The sequence below is a fragment of the Schistocerca nitens genome, chromosome 11 (genome assembly GCF_023898315.1).
Source record: "Schistocerca nitens isolate TAMUIC-IGC-003100 chromosome 11, iqSchNite1.1, whole genome shotgun sequence".
Classification (NCBI taxonomy): Eukaryota; Metazoa; Arthropoda; class Insecta; order Orthoptera; family Acrididae; genus Schistocerca; species Schistocerca nitens.
The window spans coordinates 19,798,019-19,825,071 of record NC_064624.1 but is presented as its reverse complement, the minus strand read 5'-3'; the positions used below and the strand labels follow the sequence as shown (position 1 = coordinate 19,825,071).

The 27,053-nt window shown below is 48.3% G+C and overlaps 1 protein-coding gene across 1 annotated transcript in view; it reads right to left on the bottom strand.

Moving 5' to 3' along the window:
- LOC126212984 (uncharacterized) overlaps window positions 1–27,053 on the bottom strand; it is a 104,906-nt gene that overhangs the window by 69,217 nt on the left and 8,636 nt on the right. The window contains exons 3-5 of the mRNA XM_049940525.1: window positions 26,149–26,211; window positions 18,914–19,006; window positions 10,438–10,530 (exon numbers count right to left, since the gene is read on the bottom strand). Of these exons, the coding sequence (XP_049796482.1) occupies window positions 10,438–10,530; window positions 18,914–19,006; window positions 26,149–26,211 (249 nt within the window). The remainder of the gene's footprint in view (window positions 1–10,437; window positions 10,531–18,913; window positions 19,007–26,148; window positions 26,212–27,053) is intronic.

Sequence of the window (27,053 nt, the reverse complement as noted above, 5' to 3'; positions counted from 1 at the left end):
TAAGGTGGTCTCTTGGGACCGTACAGCCAAATAACAGTCCTCTCTTCTGAAGTAACATGTGGTCGACTCTGCTCTGGACTTTGGGATACAGTTTCAGTCTCGGTGAACTGTCGTCACAACCAACTACTAAAGAAAATACTTTTGTGTTACCGATAACACAAATCACTTTCAGTTCAAGTTCACTGGCACTGTAGACTGCAGTGACACATCATAGGCTAGACAGTGTTCTGGGTTTGAAATGGCAGGACAGGAGGGGGGCAGTGTTGGCAAGCTTCTGAAGTTCCACAACTCATGTTCATTGCATCAGTGCACTGCTGCTGCCAGATGAATCCAGTGTTGCCAGATAGAGGTGGGTTCCCCACAGTATTGAATATATGACCTTTTTTAAGTCTGGCAGGAATTTGAAATCAAACATTGTACATTTTTACATTGATCTTGAATATAAGACACACCTGAAAATTGTAGGAAATTTTTTAAAGGGAAAAGTGTCGTACTCCATGAAATATGGTATGCTTTTGCTCTCTCTAAAATATAAGGTCAAATTGATGTTTCCTTGTGGGAAACACTCTTTAGATCTCAGTGACCTGCCCTTCTTTCCTAACCTTCCTGTATCTATTACTAACTCTTTCCAGATGAAGGAAATAATAATTCCAAAAGCTAGGGAAGTTTCTTGTACTTATGTGTGCCTGTATTGTCAGTACTAGCTATTTCACCTTCTGAAGTTAAGTGAAGGTCAGCCATTTTGTTTGACCAATTTGTAGTTTTGAGCCATTCCAAAATGTGAGCTTGAGAGTAGAATATAATTTTCTGAACCTTATCTTTGTTTTTGCAACAGGGTATATCTGTAGTATCCATTTTCCTGTCCGAGGAGGAAAATGTAAATTTCCCACATCTATTTTTTAAAAGCTAGGAGGAGAGGTTACAATGACATGAAGAATCTTTGTCTTCACATTACATACCTGACATACTTATCAGTATGACACTTCCTGTGTGCTGATTTGAACTGCATAGACCATGTTAAAAAGTACATTTTGTTTGGCTACAGTGTTAGTGGCATTTTAAGTTTAAATTCATCATGTTTTCTGCCAGATATGCAACTAAAAATACTGATTAAGTTGTGATATCCAAAGAAGAATTTAACATCAGGGCTTCTTAGTACACAGATGGTAGGTCAGGAAGTAAGTTTACATTGTGTTAGTTAACATTAACCTAAACATTTTTTAAAAAATGTTGTGTAAAGCAAAGAATTTATGGGGGAATTCTGTTGTGGATGAAACAATAAAAGTATAATTTGAAGAATAATTAACACAGTAATACATCTGTATATGAAGTCTGGTGCATTGTTACACATTATTAATACTAGCTTTCTGTTAAAGATAATGGATAATAAATTTGAGAGAGAGAGAGAGAGAGAGAGAGAGGAATTTTGCAAAACTATAAGCAAATCAATTGCAATTAGTTCAATGTAGAGAAAAAGGCAAGAAAATATCACAACACTTCAGAAGAAAGGAAAGAGACAACTTAGCAAATGTCTAGATTTAAAGTACAGGAAAAGTGGAAGAAAGAGTTGTGAAAAGCATATACAAAGACAGTAAATGCACAATGACTCATGTCACTGGAGTGTTATCTTCAGAACCCTATTTAGGTTCATACTAATCCCATAAACTTAAGGAAAAATAGTGGAATGATCAGAATAGCTACATCCAGATAGCCCAACTTGGAAATATGCAATAACAAACAAATTAATTGTTCCAGTGCAACAACTTCCAGAGTGTTTAAGCAAATATTAACAACACAAACTGAATAACAAGATTTGAGAAAAAGAGAAGCAAACATTTTTTTTTTTTTTACAACAGGGATGACAATCTGTCAAGCAGCTGACAGATGGGATACTACATTATTTAAAGACCCAAAGACTAAGATGCACAGAGTTTTGCAAAAACACTACATAGTATTTTCAGCTTAGGGAGGTTATAAGCAATTATAGGCAGACACGGAAATGGGGCAAATAAAACAAATACTTTCTTTCATTACACATGTTGTTGGTTTTGGATGCACCCCAATGTATGTATGCCAACTATGACAAAGTAGTAAAAGGGAAAAAATGGATTGATGTTGATAGGCAACTAAAATATGCAGATGTTAATGGTACCATTGCTGATGTAATGTCAGAAATTGATGAGCAAATTTTATATTTAATATTTCACTGCTTCATTAGAAACTCACAATCTGCTGAGTTGGGGGTATGTGCAAAATGGATCTCTCAAATCTGGAAATCTACAGACAGACTTTGTAGATAATGTTTCTCTGATTAATGAAGGCAAAAGTCAATGTGCTCATTCATCGCATGAACAAGTACAGTCTTAACAAGTTGCACCTGGATGCTGCAGGAATATTTTATCATGCCACCATCACCAATGAGACCTAACACAAGAAACAGTTTCTGCTTTTGTGTTGTCATATACATAACAGCTGATGTGAAGAGGATTTGGAAGATCTGATGTCTCAAAAAAGTTTACAATTTACAGAGATGGCTGTACTTCTCTATTTGAAAATGAGTACACATTATATAGTTTGTGTTCGTAAGTATTTGAAGTGGAAATCGACTGTGTTATTCTTTGCTGCAGCACATGGTAAAGTTGTCATGGATGCTATTGGTGGTACAATGAGAGGAGTAATGTGTAACCAGATGAAATACAGAAAATGGTATGCTGGTTGAGCTACAGATTTTTATAAATGTGCATAAACTCAGATTCAAGCAAAAACAATGTTTTATGGTACTGGAAGATGGTTTGTGGACAACTGAGTGAGCGTAACTTACATTCAGGTCAAACATTTTGCTCATATTCAAAACTAATATTATTTTTTACCTTAAGCTATCATAATATTGTTGTCACAACAATCCTGAAGCTTGAAATAACCAAACCTTCCCATATCTGAGGATGCAACCCATCAAAGATGTGCTGGGTGTTCAGAGGTGTAAAATGATTCTTGCAGGGATCAAATGCTGCAGGTGAAGACAATTGTAACAGATGCTGGCAAGTATGTGCATGTTTATCTGATAAATCCTGGATTGTTTGTTACTGTTGAAATTTTAAATGAAAGAGGTATAAAACAATTTCTATAGCAACTCTGAAAATGCAGAAGCTATGGTAATGTTTTTGAAACCCACTCCCAAGGCTACAATTTATTCACAGATACAAAAGTGACAGCAGTTTTTGTTACAACTGAACAAATTTGAACATTAATAAATTAACCAATTATTATTTAAAAAGCAACAGATATTACTTATGTCTTAAGAATTCGGACCTGTGACTGTGTTGCAAGATCAATCTTGTTTTTTCATAAGAAAATGTAATATAATGGAAAACAAAGCCTTATGTATTTAAATAATATGATTTCTGTATAGTTTTAATTTTTTGGAGCATCAAAAATTTGATTATGAATGACACTGTGTGAGCACGCGCGCATATATCTGTGTGTGTGTGTGTGTGTGTGTGTGTGTGTGTGTGTGTGTGTGTGTGTGTGTGTGCGCGCACTTTTGATGCTCCAAAAAAACAAACTATACATAAATCATGTGTGTGCGTGTGTGTGGGCGCGAGTGTGGGCGGGTGTGTGTAGAATCTATGGAGTCCCAAATGCAATTAGTTTTTGACTTTTATCGTTAAGATTTAGATACAATTATTGCATGCCTAATTTAACACATTCCTTATGTGTTTATTTTAAAGGAAGAGTGCAATTCAAATTATTTATGATTTAAACATAATTTTAAAAACTTCTTTCAGGAGCTATCTTTAATTCCACACAGCCAACTGTGTGAATACAATATCAATCATTTAGAAAATGAAGTGTTACTATAACAATTAATGAAATTCACTTTTCATTCATGTGATTGCCCAAGAGGAAACTAGGAATCACTCTTTCCTCAGCTGAATTGTACTTTTGAGTTAATTGACCTTTAATCAGTAAGTATACTGTTGTATTCCATTAAAAAGTAATTATATCTATCCACTACAACTACCAGGACTACTGATCGTACAACAAATTCAATTTATTACCAACATAAATTGGTGGATATTTAGCGCTTCACTCATTTCTACAATGAAGTAAACACATTTATTAACTAATTTACAGGTTCTGTCAATTCTTCACTACATTTTCTTCATACACAATTACTTTTCAAAGCTGTGCTCATTTTTTGATAATATTTCAATGCACCCTTGGGTTCTCATTAAAATTATCCAAACTGATAACTCACAATAAGAGTAATTAGCTTTTATGTTGGACAACCGTCACAACACAGCTGAGCCACACATCAGTACACAAATGTTCTAAGAATCAATGGTGCACAGATTACATTAACCTCTCAACAGAGCCACATCCTTTTGTGGCTAGAAATTAAATATCTTCTGACATACTCGGCCATAACCTCACTTGAAGATCAGAAATATTTTGAGAAATTAGTAAATTCTTTACGAAGTTGACAACAAAAGACAATATGATTCATCACTGAACACTTAGCACATATGCACTGAGATAATTACATTGGGAACGATATGTACAATACCATCTGTGTTTGCAACGTCTGTACATAGACACTGGGCTTAACAGACCAAGTATTATTTTGAACATTATACATACTGGTTAGACAGAGAAGAAAGCAAACACAGTTTACCAGTAAAATTTAAAAACTTTAGGCATATATACGTATTTGCAGCAAGTATTTGTTTGGAATATGGATCCTGGCATTTTTCTGTAAGTTTAATAGATAACAGGTACAAATAAGAGAGACTTAAATAATCAATGAAATGTTCTCCTTCACTATTTACAGCAGTCTCCCAATGCTGGAACGACTTTTTCCATTCTGTAACTGTAGAAGCCACGTGGTTTTAAGGTGAAGAACTCATTGAGTAAGGTTGACAGTGCATTTTCATCTGGAAAGGAAGTTCCTTGAGGTTGTTCAATAGAGACCAGAAAAGGAGAAAATCTGAGGGTGCAAGATCAGTTGAATAAGGTGGGTGTGCAATGACTTCAAAACCCAACTCCTGTGTACTGTTTGTCAGTCTAGCAGTTTGCGGGCAGCCTTATCCTGGAGCAGTGTCTTCCTGATCGATGTTCATGTACTGCATCTGCAACACATCTCAGTTGTTGACAGTAAATGTCAACAGTAATCAGTGGTTACATCTCAAGGATGCAATTCAAAGTACATCACATAGGATGTACAACATTGTCTTTTGTGGATGCTTTTTGTTGCTGCTTCATTTGGGCTCAACCTTTCCTTTCTTTTCCTTATTTTAGCACAAAGCCACCATTTCTTATCAGCATAATGATACAGGGCAGGAATGATTAGCGTTGTTCACAAGCAACTGATGACAGGCACGCAAGGGTGCACATATGGCCATTCATTTTTGTTTTTTGGTTTAGAGCATGTGGTATTTGTAAAACCTATTTCTGAGCCTTCCCCACTAAACACAAATGTCAGAAGGTCATGAAATGATCACAGCCCATCAAATTTGCCAGTTCTCAGGTACAATGCCATGGATCATTGTGAATTAATGGCTTTTAAATGATCTTTATCAAATGCCGAAGGTGTCACTAATGGCAAAACACTTCTCCACAGAATGACAAAACCTTATTCTTGCCAAGCTCTGTCCAATGACATTGAACACAAATGGGGCACAAATGTTTCTGGCTGCCTCCACTGCTGTTACCCCTCTATAGAACCCACACAGATGAATATGTCAACAGTGCTCCTATTTCTCCACTTGGTACTCCACTTTCCAGGGACCCCTGTTCCACTCAGTATCTCAAAATGACAATATGTAAACTCAAATATATGGAAACTCAAAGAGCAATAACGAACTACAAATAAAAAATGACAATTGATAAATAAACCCTCAGCAACTGGAATACCAACATGCAAAATGAAAGTGCTATCAAGTTATGCACCAGCCTAATATTTAGGAAAAACTGAGATATTATCAGGCCATGAAAACAATAATTTCTTAACAGTAGCTGAAAAAACTGGGAGGGGGAGGTGACTATTGAAATTAGATACATCAGACTCAGTCAAGAAGTGTATACTTGACCAGACATCAGTCTCATCAGATGAATGGTCAAATCAGTCACAAGAATCATCTGGTGACAGAAACAGGAACTCCTCTTGTTACGATCATAAAAATCTGATTACTAAAATATTGTGCTGACTTTACAGCATGACTGAAATATGCAGTAGAAGTGGAGAAAACTTATTGGCATCTCGTTACAACCTTGATCTCCCTTTACTCGGGAAACTGTAGTGTCATTGTGTTAAAAAGAATTACACTTACAAGAACTGAATCTTAGCTTAGCAACAAAAAAACTGGGTCATAGTAATAAATGATACCTTGGGAAGAAAACTGAATAAAAGATCGGGAAACCATACACATGATGTCCCACAGGGTTCAGAATTTGATTTATCCTGACCTACATAAATGTTGTGCTAAAATCATTGGAGACGCCTTCAAAATCTGCAATGCTTGCCAATGACAAGTACACTGATAACCAGCAAACATGTTCATACTAGAAACAGCCAGGAGAATAATGGAACATGCTTGCAACTGGTTTACAGGCAACAGAACAAAAATTCAACCTTTATACTTACAAAAATGCACATCATGCAATTCCGAACAAATCAAAATGACTTACAGATACGAGATATCAATGACAGACACTGGATGAGAATCCATGCCTAAAGTTCTTGGGCATTCAGATTGATAGTAAGTTAAGGAGGCACCAGCATGAGAATAAGTTAACCAAAACGTTCATATCTCTCTGCCTTGCAATTATTGTATCTTCCTCCAGTGTCAACTGGCAGAAATGCTTCCTAGCATGTTTTCACTCAGTACTATCCTATAGGATAATCTTATAGGGCATAGCAGCTATGAACAAATTAGTATTTATCTGACACAACCTTGTAGCAGGAATGTGATGTGATGTTGACAACTGGACACTTTGCATAAAGCCCTTCACTGACCTAGGGAATCTTGCACCTACATGTCACAATGGAACTCCCTATTGGTTTTTACATTAAATAAAATATAAATATTTTATTTATTTCCACTTGGCTGTCCCAGAAGATAATTCCAAAAACAAATGAAAAATCCAAAAGAAGCCATCATAACTGCCTCTGGGTGAGTAATACTGAGGGCCTCAACCTGACAAGTTTACCAATTTGTTGACCCCATTTCAATTGAAATCTAAGCAGACACCAAGGAATTGTACACAGTATGTTTCACTTAGTGTGTGACCAGTAATGTCTACTTCCAGTAGCTGGTCATTTTTGATTGCTTTACATCTTATAAAATGAGTTTTCAAGGGATGACTTGAACTGGTAGCTGCAGCATTAATAAGGGTAATGTGCTGTGCATTATGGGACAGGACGTTTGTTGGTAGTGATCATGATTTATTATTCAACTTATGTAATGTAATGAGATTAACACTGAACTGAATCTGAAGAGTAGGGAATTCTTTAACAAACCGAAGGAAGTGGATGATATTAGGAAAGACATAGATGGACCAAAAACTGAAGAGATTGAAAATTATCAGAAATGTAATTGTTCATACCGATGGTGTACCACTGCATTGGAACCTGCACAAAACAGCTCTTCTGAACAGTAAGCTGCCTGAGGGATTTATTAGCTCTAAGGGGCTGCAGACCTGACCTTTAAATTTGCTTCATGTCACAGTATGGTATCTTTTTTATTGGTAGGAGTTTGTGAAAGTCTCCACCTATGTGCATCATCAACAACAACTTTGGATGAACTATGATGCTATATGGCAACAGCAGTGTTTCCTAAACTGACATGCTTGCAAATGCATGGATCCAGCCTATCACTTGGCTGCTTAAATGTGTTGAAAAGAATTTTGTTATTTGTGATCAGTAAATGACGAATCTGATCCTAAATACAGCTGTGAAAAACACCTTAATGTTGTATGTGAGAACTTATAAACTGTAAGCAATGGGAAAATAAAGGCTTTGAAAGCATGTATAGAAGTAAAAATCTGACCACAATTCTGTACTTTTATTTATGACAAAGTTATAGCCTTGTGAAATCTGATGATTTTAAAGATCCTGAGGAATTGCTTATACAGGTATAACTTCTTTCGGCAAAATATGATAATCATGATTTGTCTTTAAGAGTTTAATCTATTACTGAAAGTTTCAGAATTGTTTTCAATAAATTAAATTTGTTTTCTACACCATAACCTCTGCTCTGGCTAGAGATGGGTTGTGAACATAATTCATTCGTTCATTCTTTGTTTTACACATTGCACTCCATAAATGAAGATGTGGATGGATGTGGGATGAGCCAGGCTGCAAATCTGAATGCAGAAGCTTCCACAAGAATTACCTCTGTGAAGTTTACTGACAACCAGCTGCTTGTGACTAGTGCTAATGTCATACTGCTAATTATGGGAAATGCTAACAGATTACTTTGTATGTATGTATATGTACATTTACTACTATGAACAATATCACTGTTGTTCATGGTACATTAGTCAGCTACTTATTTTACCTAGTATCTCCAAATACACGGATACTCTGCTATCCACCTAATGGTGTGTGGTGAATAGTACCCCATAACCCTGCTGGTCATCTCCTTTCCCATTCCACTTGCAAATATGAGGGAAAAAGACTGTATGTGTGCCTCCATATCAGCCCTGATTTCCCAAATTTTATCTTCATAGTCCGTATGAGCAATGTATGTTGGAAATAACAAAATTGTTCAGCAGTCAGCTTCAAATGGCTGTTCTCTAAATTTTCTCAACAGCGTTCCTTGAAAGAACATTACTTTCCCTCTGGGAATTCTCATTTGAGTTCCTGAAGCATCTCCATAACACCTGTGTGTTGTTTGAACATACCAGTAACAGATGGAGCAGCCTGCCACTGAATTGCTTCTCCAACAAAGTATTAGTTTGCTATCTTGGTAGCTTGCTCTAGCTTCTCATGCAGTTACCTAATAAAATTCCCAATTCCACAATTAATACAGAATCTTGCTAGCCATGTGCCAGTATCTAAATTGTCAGCCTTATTTTTCATCATCATTATTAAGCCCTAACATTTTATGCTTCCGAGACCACAAAGACTGCATATCACTTTAGCTGAGAGCTACGATGTTCACTTCACAACTGCATGTGCTACTCAGGATCACTTATGTCACACATCCTATTCGTAGATTTGCTCAGGTGTCTACCACTATTTAATCTAAGTTACGTATTTTCAAAGTAACAAGTGAGGTACATATCAGTGATTTCAGTGCCAACCACATGACATGGTTTTCCAGGCCACACATCCAGCAACACACTGTTCTGTGCACTTGCATTGGGAGCAGTTTTCAATGCAGTGGACACTATCTGCACCTTTGGGCCCGCTGCCATGGATGCGTCTTGTACGACCTGTGATCTCTTGCGCTGCATACTAGGGCCAGCTACTTTGACAACAACAGATATGCCCTAGGACACCGTACAGTTCGTTGTTCTAGCCAAACGTCTCATTTGCACATCCCTGTCTACTGTGCATGGCATTCTCATTTCTGTAAAACCCTACTTGTGGAACAACATCACTACTGTTTCACTTACCGTCCTGTCTACTTGCGACGCCAATGCATCCCTTTCATTTGTTTAAAATGGCATAACATGAGTCTCTGTGACATTAAGTCTTGGCCTGTTAGCTGTGAATCAGCTACACTCCTTTACATAATGTGAGCTGTCCCTAGCATGATTGTTTTGTTCCTTGACCTGTATGCTTGTATAATCACATTTCTGTGTTGAAGAAGCCAACATTTCATGCCTGAGGCTTCATCTATGTACAATCATTCATCAAAAGCCATATACAGAGTTATTCTATTACTGAAAATTTTATAACTAATAAAAAAGGCACCAGAGAAGCTGCCACAATATGAACAGGTTGTGGCCAGGGGGCTGATCTACAACACACCAATTTTATCTCTCTTTTTCAAAACCTCAAAAATTTTAGGACAAACTCAAGAATAACTACGATACACACAAAAGATAAGAATAGCCAATGTTCTTTTGAATTGTATTGATCAGAAGTTATCAAAAGGAGGAATATTTTCAAATGACCTACACTTACATGTGAATTTAGTGTATCCACCACACACAGCCATTATACAATATAGTTGGTATCAACAAGGGCTACAGAAAACAGGATTATACCAGCCACTAGTCCCCTTCCACTTCTATTTAAAACAGTCAGCATGTTACAGGTGATATGAAAGTCAAATGCAGGAGTACAAGAATACTCTACAATTATGAACAGCAACAAGTTCCAGACAATCTGTGACAATTCCACTGCAGTGCATCCTTTGCTCTACACAATTAACATAAGACTTATTACTTGACTACATGCATTAAGTTAGACATATAAATACTTACAATATTCTCAGTTACATCAATTTCCAAATTTAGTTCAGGATCCTCCTTGATAAAATCAGTGGACCAAGTTACTCCCAATGGATCTTTAACAGTCTGAAAGAAGAAAACAATCTGAATTACAACTACTTGCTAACATTCTGTGTATGACACAGTTCTCAATATTCCTTTCTCATGTATATCATCCAACTTTGCAGAGATTCTTATCAATTGGCAAAAGTGAGTATCAGAATGCATCCACGTCAGTTCTAATGTCTGATTTTGGTTGGTTGGAGAAGGGACCAAACTATGCGGTCATCAGTCCCTCCAACCTGAGATTAACTAAAACCAATAAAATCCCACATTAAAAGAGGGAATTACAACATCCATAAAATGATTAGCTATTGACAGGGAAGGAAGGAAAAGGGCAGAAGACGAAGTGAGGGAAAGAAAGTGACTAACGACAGGGACATGAAGGAAAAAGCATAGGAGACAAGAGAGATGCTCAGGGCATAACAGACCCCATGAGGAAAGGACTGGGAAGGTAAAGGGCCGGGGTGAACCACCAAGCCCAGTTGAAGCCAATCCAGTCGGGGTGAAGGGGGGGAGCATGAAAGTCTGCCATCCCCTCCACTCACCAATAAGGTTGAAGGCCCCACCCTTAAATAAAGCAATAAAAACCCCCCTCGTGAATAAAACTTCAAATGAGATCCGCCAACACCAGGGGTAGCGAATATGGAAAGCTAAAAGTCTGCCGCAGGGTGACTAAGTTGGGGCAGTCCAATAAGATGTGAGCCACAGTCAACATCGATCCACAACGACAGAGAGGGGGGGGGGGGGGTTCCTCACAATGGAGGAGATAACCGTGTGTCAAAAATGTATGGCCGATGCAGAGCCGGCAGAGGACGGCAGACACCTTACGAGAGGCTCATAAGGAGGACCGCCATGGAGTTGCAGAATCCTTAATTGCCCTGTGCTTGTTTGGCGAAGAAAGAGTGCTCCATTCTGCACCCCAAAGGCCCTAAACCTCACTATGTAATGCCGAGCAAAGGTCTATTTCTGGAATGCCAATAGCGAGAGCGAGCCTGGTAGTAGCTAATTTAGCCAGTCGATCAGCAAGTTCATTGCCAGGAATTCCAACATGGCCTGTGGTCCAAATGAAAACCACTGAGCATCCACGTTGAGTGAGGAGAGAAAGGGAGTCCTGGATAGCGATGACCAATGGGTGGCGAGGGAAGCAGTGGCCAATTGTGTGCAAACCACTCAATGAGTCACTACAGATAGTGAAGTATAGTCCTGAGCAGGAGCAGATATGCTCCAGTGTGCACAAGATGGCTACCAATTCTGCAGTAAAAACACTACAGCCATCTGGCAAGGAGTGAAGTTCCGTGCATTGCACATAGGTGCAATCAAAACCAGTGCAGCTGGCGACCATGGAGCCATCAGTATAGATCACTTCTGAACCCTGAAAGGAACTGAGGAGACAGGACAACTGGTGGTGAAGAGCCATCAGAGGGACAGAATCCTTTGAATCGATTGAGAGATCAAGACAGAGTTGTGGCCGAGAGACGCACCATGGAGGGGTATGTGTGTGAGCGGAGAAGACAGGTGGTAAAGGCAAGTGCTGGAGCTCAGAAAAGAGCGACTGAATGCGGACAGTCATGGTAAGTCCACATCGTGATGGCCACTGTGGCAGGGTGATATCCGTTTCTTGATAAAGGAGACCATAATTAGGGTGCTTTGGGGTGCAGCAAATGCGGAGTGCGTGAGATATCAGCTGTTGCTAGCACAAAACTCACAGTGGCGGAATCCCCGCCTCTGCGAGAAGGCTACATACAGGGCTAGTCCAGAAGGCACCAGTCACAAGTCGGAACCCACAGTGGTGCACGGGGTCTAATACCTGCAGTGTCAAAGGTGACGCAGAACCATAGACAGGTCTTCGATAGTCTAAACAAGACTGGACCAATGCTTGATACAATCCCAAGAGAGCAGAGCGGTCTGCACCCCAGGTGGTATTGCACAGACACCTAAGAACATTGAGATGGCACCAGCATGTCCTCTTCAGCTGGCAAACGTGAGGGAGTCATGTCAACCGGGCATCGAAGACCAGACCCAAGAAGTGATGAGTGTCCACCACTGCGAGGGGCTGGCCATTGAGGAACAGTTCCGGATGGGGATAGACTGTACAGCAATGGCAGAAACGCATGACAAGTCTTGGCTGCCGAAAACTGAAAGCCATGGGATAGATCCCATGAGTGGGCCCGACAGATTGCCCCCTGTAGATGGCGGTCTGCAGCACCCATTATGGAGGAGGCGAGGTAGATACAAAAATTGTCAGCATACAAAGAGGGGGACACTGTTGGCCCAACAGCTGTCACTAGACCATTAATGGCTATGAGAAAGAGACGGATGCTCAGCACGGAACCCTCTGGAACCCCATTTTCTTACCGATGGGGAGAGCTGTAGGAGGAGCCAACCTGGACCCGAAAAGAGCGATGAGAAAGAGAATTACGGATAAAAACGGACAGAGCGCCACGAAGGCCCCATTCGTGAAGAGTGGTGAGGATGTGGTGGCGCCAGGTGGTGTCATAGGCCTTATGCAGCTCAAAGACTGCAAGGAGGTGTTGCTGATGGGCAAAAGCCGACCAGATAGCAGACTTTAGGTGCACCAAGTTATCCATTATAGACCAGCCACAGCAAAAACCGAGTCAATGACAAAAGGTCGCAGGATTCAAGGATCCAAAACAGCCACCAACTCACCATGCACTCAAGGAGCTTGCAGAGGGTGTTAGTAGGGCTAATTGGAAGGTGGCTATCCAACTGAAGAGGCGGCTTCCCTGGCTCCAACACTGGAACAATACTTTCCTGCCACTGGGTAGGAAATAATCCCTCACCCCACAGATGGTTTAGAGGGTCAAGATACGACGGTGGCCGGGTCAAGATACGACGGTGGCCAGCCACCGATAAGTGCTGGAGCATATGGTTATGTGTCCGATCTGGTCCAGGAGCTGTGTCATGACAAAGGGTGAGGGCAATGGCAAATTCCCACTTGCTAAATGGGGCATTATATGGTTCTGAGCAGCAAGTAACAAAAGACAAAGGCAGTCTTTCTGAACGCTCTTTCAGAAGAAGGATTGTGGATGGAAACTGAGCTGACGCTGAAGTTTGAGCAAAGTGTCAAGCAAAATTTTCAGCCACAAAGTCCAGATTGGTAACAACACCATGTTCAGAAATTCCCGCAACCCCAGTGGGAGGACGGTGGTCAAAAATTCGCTGGAGTTTCGCCAAGACTTGTGAAGAGGGGGTGTGGGGTCCAATGTCAGCTACATATCATTCCCAGCAAATCAGTTCCTGAAATTTGATTAGGTAGTGGGCCCTTGTGCGGAATCGTTTAAAGACCAGAAGAAGAGCAGTAGAAGGGTGCTGCTTGAAGTGTGTAAGAGCACGGTGGTGGTCTTTTATGGCTGCAGCAATTTCCGGAGACCACCAAGGGACCATCTCCTGGCAGGGGGAACCTGAAGAAGGGATTGATGAAACAGTTGCTGAAAGGATGGAGGCAGTCAAAGTCTGAGTAGATTCATCAACACTGTCATGTGGCAATATTGGGGGGATGGGAGCAGAGGAAGAGGCACCCCAATCAGCCTTAGATAGGGCCCACCTGGTAGGGTGAGGGAGTGAGAGACACTGAAGGAAAGTCAAAACAATAGGGTAATGGTCACTGTCACATAAGACATCATGGATGCCTCGCTCAATGGAGGGAAGAAGGTCAGGACTGCAGATGGAGAGGTCAATTGTTGACAAAGTGCCGTGTGCCACACTGAAGTGTGTGGGAGCACCTGTGTTTAGTAAACAGAGGTCAAGCTCTGCCAGCTTCAACTATTTTGCCCAGGGCAGTAGTCGCATGACTACTCCAAGGAGGGTTGTGGGCATTGAAGCCACTAATAAAAGGAAGTGAGAAGGGAGTTGTTGAAGAAGGGTGGTGAGGGTATGGGATGTGGGCGGCCTGTCAGGTGGGAGGTAAAGATCACAGATTGTGATTGGAGTGGCCAGGTGGGCACTAACAGCAATGGCTTCCAGAGTGGTACGGAGGGGAACCCATTTACTAACAATGTCCTTGCAGACTAAGGTGCAAAAACCACCAGAGGCCCACAAGGGGCCAATTCGGTTCCGACTAAGTGTGAAACCCACGAAGGGTCGGTGAGTAAGAATTGACAAAATGGGTCTCCTGGAGTGCACTACAAGCGGCAGAGTAGAAGGAAAGAAGGGGCTGCAATTCTGGAAGGTGACTCAAGTATCCATTACAATTCCACTGGAGGTTTCACAAGCCAGAGACCACAGTGGAAGCGATTGGACCGGAGTTAGTCATGCACTGAGTCACTATCTGTCACTGATAAGGATGTGGTAATACCCATATAGGTGGGGTCAGACTCAGTTGGTTCATTGAATGTAGGAAGGGAAGGCCGCACCTCTGGGGGTACCAGAAGGGCCTTGCCCTTGTTCCTGCATTCCTTCTTCTTCTCTTGGGAAGGAAGAGGGGGGCAGACTTCAGCAGGGGGGGGGGGCAGACTTCAGCAAGGGGGGGCAGACTTCAGCAGGGGGGGGGGCAGACTTCAGCAGGGGGGGGCAGACTTCAGCAAGGGGGGGGGGCAGACTTCAGCAAGGGGGGGGGGGCAGACTTCAGCAGGGAGGGGGGGCAGACTTCAGCAGGGAGGGGGGGCAGACTTCAGCAGGGAGGGGGGGCAGACTTCAGCAGGGAGGGGGGGCAGACTTCAGCAGGGAGGGGGGGCAGACTTCAGCAGGGAGGGGGGGGCAGACTTCAGCAGGGAGGGGGGGCAGACTTCAGCAGGGAGGGGGGGCAGACTTCAGCAGGGAGGGGGGGCAGACTTCAGCAGGGAGGGGGGGCAGACTTCAGCAGGGAGGGGGGGCAGACTTCAGCAGGGAGGGGGGGCAGACTTCAGCAGGGAGGGGGGGCAGACTTCAGCAGGGAGGGGGGGCAGACTTCAGCAGGGAGGGGGGGCAGACTTCAGCAGGGAGGGGGGGCAGACTTCAGCAGGGAGGGGGGGCAGACTTCAGCAGGGAGGGGGGGCAGACTTCAGCAGGGAGGGGGGGCAGACTTCAGCAGGGAGGGGGGGCAGACTTCAGCAGGGAGGGGGGGCAGACTTCAGCAGGGAGGGGGGGCAGACTTCAGCAGGGAGGGGGGACAGACTTCAGCAGGGAGGGGGGGCAGACTTCAGCAAGGGGGGCAGACTTCAGCAAGGGGGGCAGACTTCAGCAAGGGGGGCAGACTTCAGCAAGGGGGGCAGACTTCAGCAAGGGGGGCAGACTTCAGCAAGGGGGGCAGACTTCAGCAAGGGGGGCAGACTTCAGCAAGGGGGGCAGACTTCAGCAAGGGGGGCAGACTTCAGCAAGGGGGGCAGACTTCAGCAAGGGGGGCAGACTTCAGCAAGGGGGGCAGACTTCAGCAAGGGCAGGCACAGAATTACACCAGGAGGAAGGGGGGAGGAAGGGGGGAGGAAGGGGGGAGGAAGGGGGGAGGAAGGGGGGAGGAAGGGGGGAGGAAGGGGGGAGGAAGGGGGGAGGAAGGGGGAGGAAGGGGTGTGGAAGGGGGGTGGAAGGGGGGAGGAAGGGGGAGGAAGGGGGAGGAAGGGGGAGGCTTAAGGCATAGGGGGGATGAAGGGGGGAGGAAGGGGGGAGGCTTAAGGCATAGGGGGGATGAAGGGGGGAGGAAGGGGGATGAAGGGGGGAGGAAGGGGGATGAAGGGGGGAGGAAGGGGGATGAAGGGGGGAGGAAGGGGGATGAAGGGGGATGACGGGGGATCAAGGGGGATGAAGGGGGAGGAAGGGGGGATGAAGGGGGGATGAAGGGGGATGAAGGGGGGATGAAGGGGGGATGAAGGGGGAGGAAGGGGGGATGAAGGGGGAGGAAGGGGGGATGAAGGGGGAGGAAGGGGGGATGAAGGGGGAGGAAGGGGGGATGAAGGGGGATGAAGGGGGAGGAAGTGGGGATGAAGGGGGAGGAAGGGGGGATGAAGGGGGGAGGAAGGGGGGATGAAGGGGGGAGGAAGGGGGGATGAAGGGGGGAGGAAGGGGGGATGAAGGGGGGAGGAAGGGGGGATGAAGGGGGGAGGAAGGGGGGATGAAGGGGGGAGGAAGGGGGGAGGCTGAAGGCATGGGGCAAATGGGGTGGGGCTGGGAAGAGGAGGGGGTAGGAGGGGGAATGCACATAATTGAAGTGAAAGTAGAGGTCATAGACATGGGATGGAGCCGGTCATATTTTTGACGAGCCTCAGTGTAGGTGACACAATCAAAGGTTTTGTACCCTTTAATACTCCTTTCTTTTACAAACACCAGGCATGTAGGCAAGTGCGGAGAATGCTGTCCATTACAACTTACACACATTGGCGGGGGAGTGCAAGCACTCTCCTCATGGAGGGGGCGCCCACAGTCACCACAGAGGGGAGCAGTGGTGCAGCAGGAAGACGTGTCCAAACCTTAAGCATTTAAAACATCTCATCGGTGGTGGAATATAAGGTTTGACATCACACCGATACACCATTACCTTGGCCTTCTCTAGGAGGACATCCTCCTCGAAGGCCAGGATAAAGGCACCCGCAGCGATACGATTGTTTGCAGGGTCTCGCAGCAAAAAGCCGATAAAATGAACCCCTCACCGCTCAAGGTTAGCACGGAGCTCCTTGTCAGTTTGCAGAAGAAGAACTCTGTGGAAAATAATGCCCTGTGCTGAGTTCAAAGATTGGTGGGGCATGATGGAGACTGGGACATCACCGAGATGGTCACAAGTGCGCAGGGCATCGGTTTGGGCAGCAGAAGATGTCTTTATGTGCAAAGCACCAGACTGCATTTTACTCATCAATTCAACATCGCCATACTCATCTTCAATCATCTCCATGAAAAACATAGGCTTGGTTGTGGCAACACTACCGCCACCCATCTTGGTACAAACCAAATACAGAGGGAAAGGTTTCAACCTAAGCCAGTAAGCTTGCCCCTCCACCGAGGGAGTGGACAGGGAGGGGAAGGCGAAGGATCAGAGGAAGGAGTGTTACATCTACTACCACTCTTAGACATGGCCACAGAATGGGCAGGATGGTGAAGCTTTTGTCACTTCATGCGCAAGGCGTCCACCCTAGTACCACCCACTCTGATCAGGGGCTTGCCCCGTGGGCAGCACCCAGCCACAGCAAGGGCCATCTGGCACGGCGGCCATTGCCGGGAGTTCTGGTGCCCCAAAACGATGAGCATTGACTCCTGGGCATACACGAGGCATTAACACCTCAGGTACTAGCAGTTTGATCCCTGTACTTTCAGGGGGCTCAGCCAAGTGGGCTACCGTGCTGGTGACCTAGCAGGATGGGGGCCAGGGTGCAAACGGAAAGGGAAGGGGGAGAGGAACCTTCACCATGGACACTAGGTAGTGAGTTCATCCCCAAATGGATCACACTGAACGGACAACTTTTGGAAATGGAGGTCAAACCCCAAGGGGACCAAAAACGCCAAAAAGGAGACAGAAACAGCAAACTAAACAATAGCACAGACCAAAACACAGCCAGGAGGACAGACAAGTCGACATAAACAAGTCCACTAAGAGGACAAAGAGGGGGCAGGGACAAAGGAGCAAGGAGAGGTAGGAAGAGGAACAGGGATGGTAATTCAGCCTTCAAAGGAAAGGAAAGGAAGCTGCAATAGCTCAGGGACCCGTGTGCGCCAGCACTATCAGGTGGTCGTACTCCCATATACAAACTTTATACATGTGTATGGTAACATTTCAAAATTCAGCTCAGATAATATAGGGACGCAAACAATCTTCCTGCTGTAAACCCATAAACAAGAGGACTTTTTGAAGATTAATCAAATTACTATGGCGTTCCACACATTATCAAAGTTAACCACATTTATTGCTATTTACACAGATTCTTTCTCTGTCACCATGTATTTTCAGTGCCTGCTCGTTAGTAAAAAATGCAAATTTATTTCATGTGTACTTCAGGAAAATCATAAGGAATTACATACAGCCAATGCAGGATTTCAGTAATGATGTAAATACTACAGTCAATAGTGACTGGGAACTCTAGAATATATACCCACCACATATAGTTCCACATCATCTGTTACAGCACTGACACAGACACATCTAACAAGATTAACCATTACTTCCAAGAGGAAGTCTTCCTTGCTCCGTTGACACTAAATGTGCACTTTAGGCATTCATTACACAGAATCATAATAAAAATTAATGAAAGGATAATGGTTTGTAAAGATATGCTTGTTACAAGTGCAGTTAAAATACTATTGGTAATAACCTACAAATAACACATCTAGCTAGAGTCAACTGGAAGACCACAAACATTCTTGAAAGTAGCTGGTACCATAGGTTACAGATTTATATCATCTTTGATAATTTAGCTTGAATGCCCCATATTTGTGTAATGACATACTTACTACACTACCAGCACAGTAGAGTGCTTGTGTGAAAACTTACATTATGCTCTGATCCATCAGCATGTTGTTTCATTTCGGGATCTTGCTTTACCCAAACACTAGGGCCGTCAGTCTTTAATGGGTCTTCAAGAAACTGAAAAAAAGCATGAAGTGATCAAGTCAAGGCTTCTGTGTCTTGTTCCTACATAGATCTCTCATACAGAAGCAGGATTACAGTGAGTGGGGCTGAGTGGGGGGGTGCCGACGAGAGTGCGGGTGGGGTGGGGGCGGGAGCCAGCAAGAGTGCGGGTGGGGTGGGGGCGGGAGCCAGCAAGAGTGCGGGTGGGGTGGGGGCGGGAGCCAGCAAGAGTGCGGGTGGGGTGGGGGCGGGAGCCAGCAAGAGTGCGGGTGGGGTGGGGGGGGGGGCGGGAGCCAGCAAGAGTGCGGGTGGGGGGGGGGCGGGAGCCAGCAAGAGTGCGGGTGGGGGGGGGGCGGGAGCCAGCAAGAGTGCGGGTGGGGGGGGGGGCGGGAGCCAGCAAGAGTGCGGGTGGGGGGGGGGCGGGAGCCAGCAAGAGTGCGGGTGGGGGGGGGCGGGAGCCAGCAAGAGTGCGGGTGGGGGGGGGCGGGAGCCAGCAAGAGTGCGGGTGGGGGGGGGCGGGAGCCAGCAAGAGTGCGGGTGGGGGGGGGGCGGGAGCCAGCAAGAGTGCGGGTGGGGGGGGGGGGGCGGGAGCCAGCAAGAGTGCGGGTGGGGGGGCGGGAGCCAGCAAGAGTGCGGGTGGGGGGGGCGGGAGCCAGCAAGAGTGCGGGTGGGGGGGGCGGGAGCCAGCAAAGTGCAGGTGGGGGGGGGGCGGGAGCCAGCAAAGTGCAGGTGGGGGGGGCGGGAGCCAGCAAGAGTGCAGGTGGTGGGGGGGGGGGCGGGAGCCAGCAAGAGTGCGGGTGGGGGGGGGGGGCGGGAGCCAGCAAGAGTGCAGGTGGTGGGGGGGGGCGGGAGCCAGCAAGAGTGCAGGTGGTGGGGGGGGGGCGGGAGCCAGCAAGAGTGCAGGTGGTGGGGGGGGGGCGGGAGCCAGCAAGAGTGCAGGTGGTGGGGGGGGCGGGAGCCAGCAAGAGTGCGGGTGGGGGGGGCGGGAGCCAGCAATAGTGCGGGTGGGGGGGGGGGCGGGAGCCAGCAATAGTGCGGGTGGGGGGGGGGGGGCGGGAGCCAGCAATAGTGCGGGTGGGGGGGGGGGCGGGAGCCAGCAAGAGTGCGGGTGGGGGGGCGGGAGCCAGCAAGAGTGCGGGTGGGGGGGCGGGAGCCAGCAAGAGTGCGGGTGGGGGGGCGGGAGCCAGCAAGAGTTCGGGTGGGGGGGCGGGAGCCAGCAAGAGTGCGGGTGGGGGGGGGGCGGGAGCCAGCAAGAGTGCGGGTGGGGGGGGGGCGGGAGCCAGCAAGAGTGCGGGTGGGGGGGCGGGAGCCAGCAAGAGTGCGGGTGGGGGGGCGGGAGCCAGCAAGAGTGCGGGTGGGGGGGGGGGCGGGAGCCAGCAAGAGTGCGGGTGGGGGGGGGGGGCGGGAGCCAGCAAGAGTGCGGGTGGGGGGGGGGGCGGGAGCCAGCAAGAGTGCGGGTGGGGGGGGGGGGCGGGAGCCAGCAAGAGTGCGGGTGGGGGGGGGGCGGGAGCCAGCAAGAGTGCGGGTGGGGGGGGGGCGGGAGCCAGCAAGAGTGCGGGTGAGGGGGGGCGGGAGCCAGCAAGAGTGCGGGTGAGGGGGGGCGGGAGCCAGCAAGAGTGCGGGTAGGAGGGGCGGGAGCCAGCAAGAGTGCGGGTGGGGGGGGCGGGAGCCAGCAAGAGTGCGGGTGGGGGGGGCGGGAGCCAGCAAGAGTGCGGGTGGGGGGGGGCGGGAGCCAGCAAGAGTGCGGGTGGGGGGGGCGGGAGCCAGCAAGACTGCGGGTGGGGGGGGCGGGAGCCAGCAAGAGTGCGGGTGGGGGGGGGCGGGAGCCAGCAAGAGTGCGGGTGGGGGGGCGGGAGCCAGCAAGAGTGCGGGTGGGGGGGGCGGGTGCCAACGAGAGTGCGGGTGGGGGGGGCGGGTGCCAACGAGACTGCGGGTGGGGGGGGCGGGTGCCAACGAGACTGCGGGTGGGGGGGGCGGGTGCCAGCGAGAGTGCGGGTGGGGGGGGCGGGTGCCAGCGAGAGTGCGGGTGGGGGGGGCGGGTGCCAGCGAGGGTGCGGGTGGGGGGGCGGGTGCCAACGAGGGTGCGGGTGGGGGGGCGGGTGCCAACGAGAGTGCGGGTGGGGGGGCGGGTGCCAACGAGAGTGCGGGTGGGGGGGCGGGTGCCAGCGAGAGTGCGGGTGGGGGGGCGGGTGCCAGCGAGAGTGCGGGTGGGGGGGCGGGTGCCAGCGAGAGTGCGGGTGGGGGGGGCGGGAGCCAGCGAGAGTGCGGGTGGGGGGGGGCGGGAGCCAGCAAGAGTGCGGGTGGGGGGGGGCGGGAGCCAGCAAGAGTGCGGGTGGGGGGGGGCGGGAGCCAGCAAGAGTGCGGGTGGGGGGGGGGGCGGGAGCCAGCAAGAGTGCGGGTGGGGGGGGGCGGGAGCCAGCCATAGTGCGGGTGGGGGGGGGCGGGAGCCAGCCATAGTGCGGGTGGGGGGGCGGGAGCCAGCAAGAGTGCGGGTGGGGGGGGGGCGGGAGCCAGCAAGAGTGCGGGTGGGGGGGGGCGGGAGCCAGCAAGAGTGCGGGTGGGGGGGGGGCGGGAGCCAGCAAGAGTGCGGGTGGAGGGGGGCGGGAGCCAGCAAGAGTACGGGTGGTGGGGGGCGGGAGCCAGCAAGAGTACGGGTGGTGGGGGGCGGGAGCCAGCAAGAGTGCGGGTGGTGGGGGGCGGGAGCCAGCAAGAGTGCGGGTAGTGGGGGGCGGGAGCCAGCAAGAGTGCGGGGGGGCGGGAGACAGCAAGAGTGCGGGGGGGCGGGAGCCAGCAAGAGTGCGGGGTGGGGGGTGGCGGGAGCCAGCAAGAGTGCGGGTGGGCGGTGGCAGGAGCCAGCAAGAGTGCGGGTGGGGGGGCGGGTGCCAGCAAGAGTGCGGGTGGGGGGGCGGGTGCCAGCAAGAGTGCGGGTGGGGGGGGGCGGGTGCCAGTAAGAGTGCGGGTGGGGGGGGGGCGGGTGCCAGTAAGAGTGCGGGTGGGGGGGGCGGGTGCCAGTAAGAGTGCGGGTGGGGGTGGGGGGCGTGTGCGGATGGGGGTGGGGGGCGGGTGCCAGCGAGAGTGCGGGTGGGGGTGGGGGGCGGGTGCCAGCGAGAGTGCGGGTGGGGGTGGGGGGGCGGGTGCCAGCGAGAGTGCGGGTGGGGGTGGGGGGGCGGGTGCCAGCGAGAGTGCGGGTGGGGGTGGGGGGGCGGGTGCCAGCGAGAGAGCGGGTGGGGGTGGGGGGGCGGGTGCCAGCGAGAGAGCGGGTGGGGGTGGGGGGGCGGGTGCCAGCGAGAGAGCGGGTGGGGGTGGGGGGGCGGGTGCCAGCGAGAGAGCGGGTGGGGGTGGGGGGGGGCGGGTGCCAGCGAGAGTGGGGGTTGGGGGGGGCGGGTGCCAGCGAGAGTGCGGGTTGGGGGGGGCGGGTGCCAGCGAGAGTGCGGGTTGGGGGGGGCGGGTGCCAGCGAGAGTGCGGGTTGGGGGGGGCGGGTGCCAGCGAGAGTGCGGGTTGGGGGGGGCGGGTGCCAGCAAGAGTGCGGGTTGGCGGGGCGGGTGCCAGCGAGAGTGCGGGTTGGGGGCGGCGGGTGCCGCGAGAGTGCGGGTGGGGGCGGCGGGTGCCGCGAGAGTGCGGGTGGGGGCGGCGGGTGCCGCGAGAGTGCGGGTGGGGGCGGCGGGTGCCGCGAGAGTGCGGGTGGGGGCGGCGGGTGCCGCGAGAGTGCGGGTGGGGGCGGCGGGTGCCGCGAGAGTGCGGGTGGGGGCGGCGGGTGCCGCGAGAGTGCGGGTGGGGGGGGGCGGGTGCCAGCGAGAGTGCGGGTGGGGGGGGGGCGGGTGCCAGCGAGAGTGCGGGTGGGGGGGGGCGGGTGCCAGCGAGAGTGCGGGTGGGGGGGGGCGGGTGCCAGCGAGAGTGCGGGTGGGGGGGGGGCGGGTGCCAACGAGAGTGCGGGTGGGGGGGGCGGGTGCCAGCGAGAGTGCGGGTGGGGGGGTGGGTGCCAGCGAGAGTGCGGGTGGGGGGGCGGGTGCCAGCGAGAGTGCGGGTGGGGGGGCGGGGTACCAGCGAGAGTGCGGGTGGGGGGGGCGGGTGCCAGCGAGAGTGCGGGTGGGGGGGGCGGGTGCCAGCGAGAGTGCGGGTGGGGGGGGGCGGGTGCCAGCGAGAGTGCGGGTGGGGGGGGGGCGGGTGCTAGCGAGAGTGCGGGTGGGGGGGTGCGGGTGCCAGCGAGAGTGCGGGTGGGGGGGTGCGGGTGCCATCGAGAGTGCGGGTGGGGGGGGTGCGGGTGCCAGCGAGAGTGCGGGTGGGGGGGCGGGTGCCAGCGAGAGTGCGGGTGGGTGGGGGCGGGTGCCAGCGAGAGTGCGGGTGGGGGGGGGGCGGGTGCCAGCGAGAGTGCGGGTGGGGGGGGTGGGTGCCAGCGAGAGTGCGGGTGGGGGGGCGGGTGCCAGCGAGAGTGCGGGAAGGGGGGGCGGGTTCAGCGAGAGTGCGGGAAGGGGGGGCGGGTTCAGCGAGAGTGCGGGTGAACAGTAGGTACGTTGTAACTAGTTGAGTAAATCAGTTCGGAGGTGGAATGAGGGCAACAGCATATGGTAGTCAGTAGGACTGAGTGTAGTAGTGAACTCCAGTGTGTTTTTATGACAGCTTTACCTCTACTTTAAATTTATGTTTACTTTCCTGTCATATACTCGTTTCGTGTCACAAGCAGATGACCGATCCTTGGCTCAGTCACATTCTCCAGTCAACAGTTTATTTGCCTTACAAAGGGGCTTTCCAAACTTAAAAGGCATGAGAATGCATTCCATATGGAATGTGCAACTCTATTAGCTTCTTTCTGGCTGCTGTGCATCTACGTCTGCGGTGAATGGTGGATGGCACCTTGTACAACAACACCATGAACCACAGTTTTCCCAATACAAAAGAAGTTGATCATTCACCATCCTACTATCATTATGTGCTTGTTCCATTTCTTATCACTTTGCAATGTTATGCCTAAACATTTTATTGAGCAGACTGTCAATCTGTACAATACCAACATAGTATTCTAACATTATGGGATTGTTTTTCCTACTCATCTGGATTCACTTGAATATTTCTATTCCTGCCAGTCATCACACCAAATAAAAACTTTGTCGAAGTCATTTTGTATCCTTGTCGTCCCTCAGTGATGACCCTTTCCCACACGTAATGCCATCAGCAGACAAACACGGAATGCTGCTCATCAGATCATTTCACATGTAGATAATAAAAACAATCTTATAAAACATCCCTGTGGCACTATTGATGATACTCTTGTCTCAGAGAAACAGTCTCTGTTGAGGTCAAAGTACTGGCCTCTGTTACTTGAGAGGTCTTCGCACCATTCACGTATTGCAGAACCTATTCCATATGCTCATAGGTCCATTAATAGAATGCAGTGGGGCAGTGTGTCAAACGCTTTACAGAAATGCAGGAATGTGGAATCTAGCCTGCAGCTCGTCATCCATGGTTCACAGTATATAATTTGACAGAAGAAAAAGATAATTACTGCACAAAATCCATGCTGATTTGTGCATAGAAACTGATCTGTCACCAAGAAATTAAATATATCTGAACTGAGGATTTGTTCACGAACTCTGGAGCCAATAAGCTTTATGACATTGGTCTGTAATTTTCCAGGTACGTTCTTTTACCATTCTTATATACAGAAGCCACCTGAACTTTTTCCCAGCTGCCTCGGTCTTTGCACTAGGCGAGACACTAGCAATAAATGCAAGCTAACTAAGAGGTCAATGCTGTAGAGTAATCTCTGGACAAATGATTTGTGACTCCATTTGGATATGCCAACTATTTTGTTTTCAACTCTTCAGGTTGCTTCTCTACTCTATTACTGTGTGTCCAATACAGGAGTCTGTGTGACAGTGAAACAACGTTTGTATGATCGTCCTGCACAGACTTTACAACCCAGTACAGAGAGGGGTTAGTGATCCTCATCTGTTTTCCTCCAAAGCCACCGACTGGTCAATGACTGCCTGGATAGAGGTCTGACTCAGCGATTTTATGTAGAAGCAGAAATGTTTCGTGTTCTCTATAAAATGTGTTGCTCATGTATGATGGTGGTAGTTGAATGCTTCGCACATAGATTTTTTTACATACACTTTAATTTCCATTAACTCTTGCCTGTCCCCACTGTAAATACTTTTTTGAACTGACTGTACAACAGTCTGCCTCCTCAGTATTTTCAAATTTTGTTATTAAACCACAGTGGGTCTTTTCTGTCTGTAATCCAGTTACTCACCACATACTTATTCAGTCCATTTAATGTTTGCCCATATTCATCTACGTAAACGATATTGGAAATAAATGACATTCACTCATTGTCTAAATGGGATGCTAACAATAACTTACCTGTTCTTTCTAGCAAATCTATTCTTCTAGCCTTCTAGAAGGATTAATTAACTTCATTTACCATTGTTGCTGTGCTGGCATCATGATCACTAACCCATCTCTGTCCTGATACCATCTGTAAGGACAAGCCTATTTATAGTTACAAGGTCTACAGTATTTCAATTTTGTGTGGGCTTTTAAACTAGCAGCTTATGACAGCTTTCAGAAAACTGTTCAGAAGTACTTCACAGGATTGCCTGTCCATACCACCTGCAATGTATGCACAGACACCTTAGTCTCTACTAAGTACATTAGGATCACCTGCTTTTTCTGCATTACTTTGTGTAGACTTTCTTTGAATCATTCTGTGACTGTGACAGCAGTATCACCTGGCAAATAAAAACACCCAGTGCTGGAGTACACATACAAGGAACCATTAAGGGAACTGCTCATTAAAACAGGAAATCATGGCTTGAATCTTGATACCAATTACCATATAACTTTGTCAATGCAATCTCATTTAATTCTTATTTGAGCTTATAATATAAAGAAGCAATTCTACCAATTCACAAGCTAAACTAGTTCATCTGCTTAAAGATAATGTTTAAATCCATATGGGTAAAGTGTAACAAAATATTCTTTTTACCTCGTTTCCAACCTGGCACATACTGTAATATTGTAACACTGTCATCCTTACCCCAAAGTAAAAACAGGGCTGCTGAAGTGACTACACACACACAATTGATAACCATCTCATTGTTTTCACAACAACTCGGCAATGATTGATTCCATGCAGTCATATAAATTTTAAAATTACCTCTTTATTCACATTCTCCTCCAACTCTTCTTTTACATTCATGCTGCATGGGTAAACTTGGGCCTGTGGTAAAAATAAACTATAATAAGTACATTTAAGCAGTCACAGTCCTCACATATTATATAAATGTATCAGAAACATAAAGCCCATACTACTTAATAACTAAACAGTAGTTCTGGTTAAGTATTGTCTTTTGTGTTCGAATGTCTGTGTGACGAGTTCACACTATGGTATATTTCAATGGGAGACAGCTAAAAATTTTAAGACTGATTAATGACAATGCCTTTGAAAATTCATTATGATCAACTTCAGCCTTCTCCCTATGCTATTGTTTTCAATCATATTTTCTAGCTCTTATCTTCATATGCATATAATGGTAGTGTAATCAAATAAAATAACACAGCTACTACTTGAAACAATGAAATCACTTGTTCATAAAATCAATGTTGTTCATATCAAATGACAATACAGTTTACACAAACTGTGTGGGGGAGCAGAAACGGGACTATCAAGTGCCACATCACTCATACTACTTTTATGATCAGAATCATAAAATATCTAGAACAGTTACATAAAAACCTTGATGCACTGAATGCTTATTTATGATAAAATTATAAAAAATACACACACACTACCTTGGCACACTACTTACTACTATTCTAATTTCATCAATTCCTTTTGGTGGAACTAGCATGTTTCTGACAGTACAAAAAAAGGAGCGTAGGCTACAGGCTGAACCAGTCTTATTCTATGGATCCAAATTATGGGTTTTACTTGCTGGTCTCAAAAGAAAACAAAGTTCGGGAGAGATTATTCATGGAGCAGCACCAGCATATCATGACAGAAAAACCAGTAATGTAAGTAAGTGCTGGAATGGGAACAAATGAAACAATAATAGCACAGGA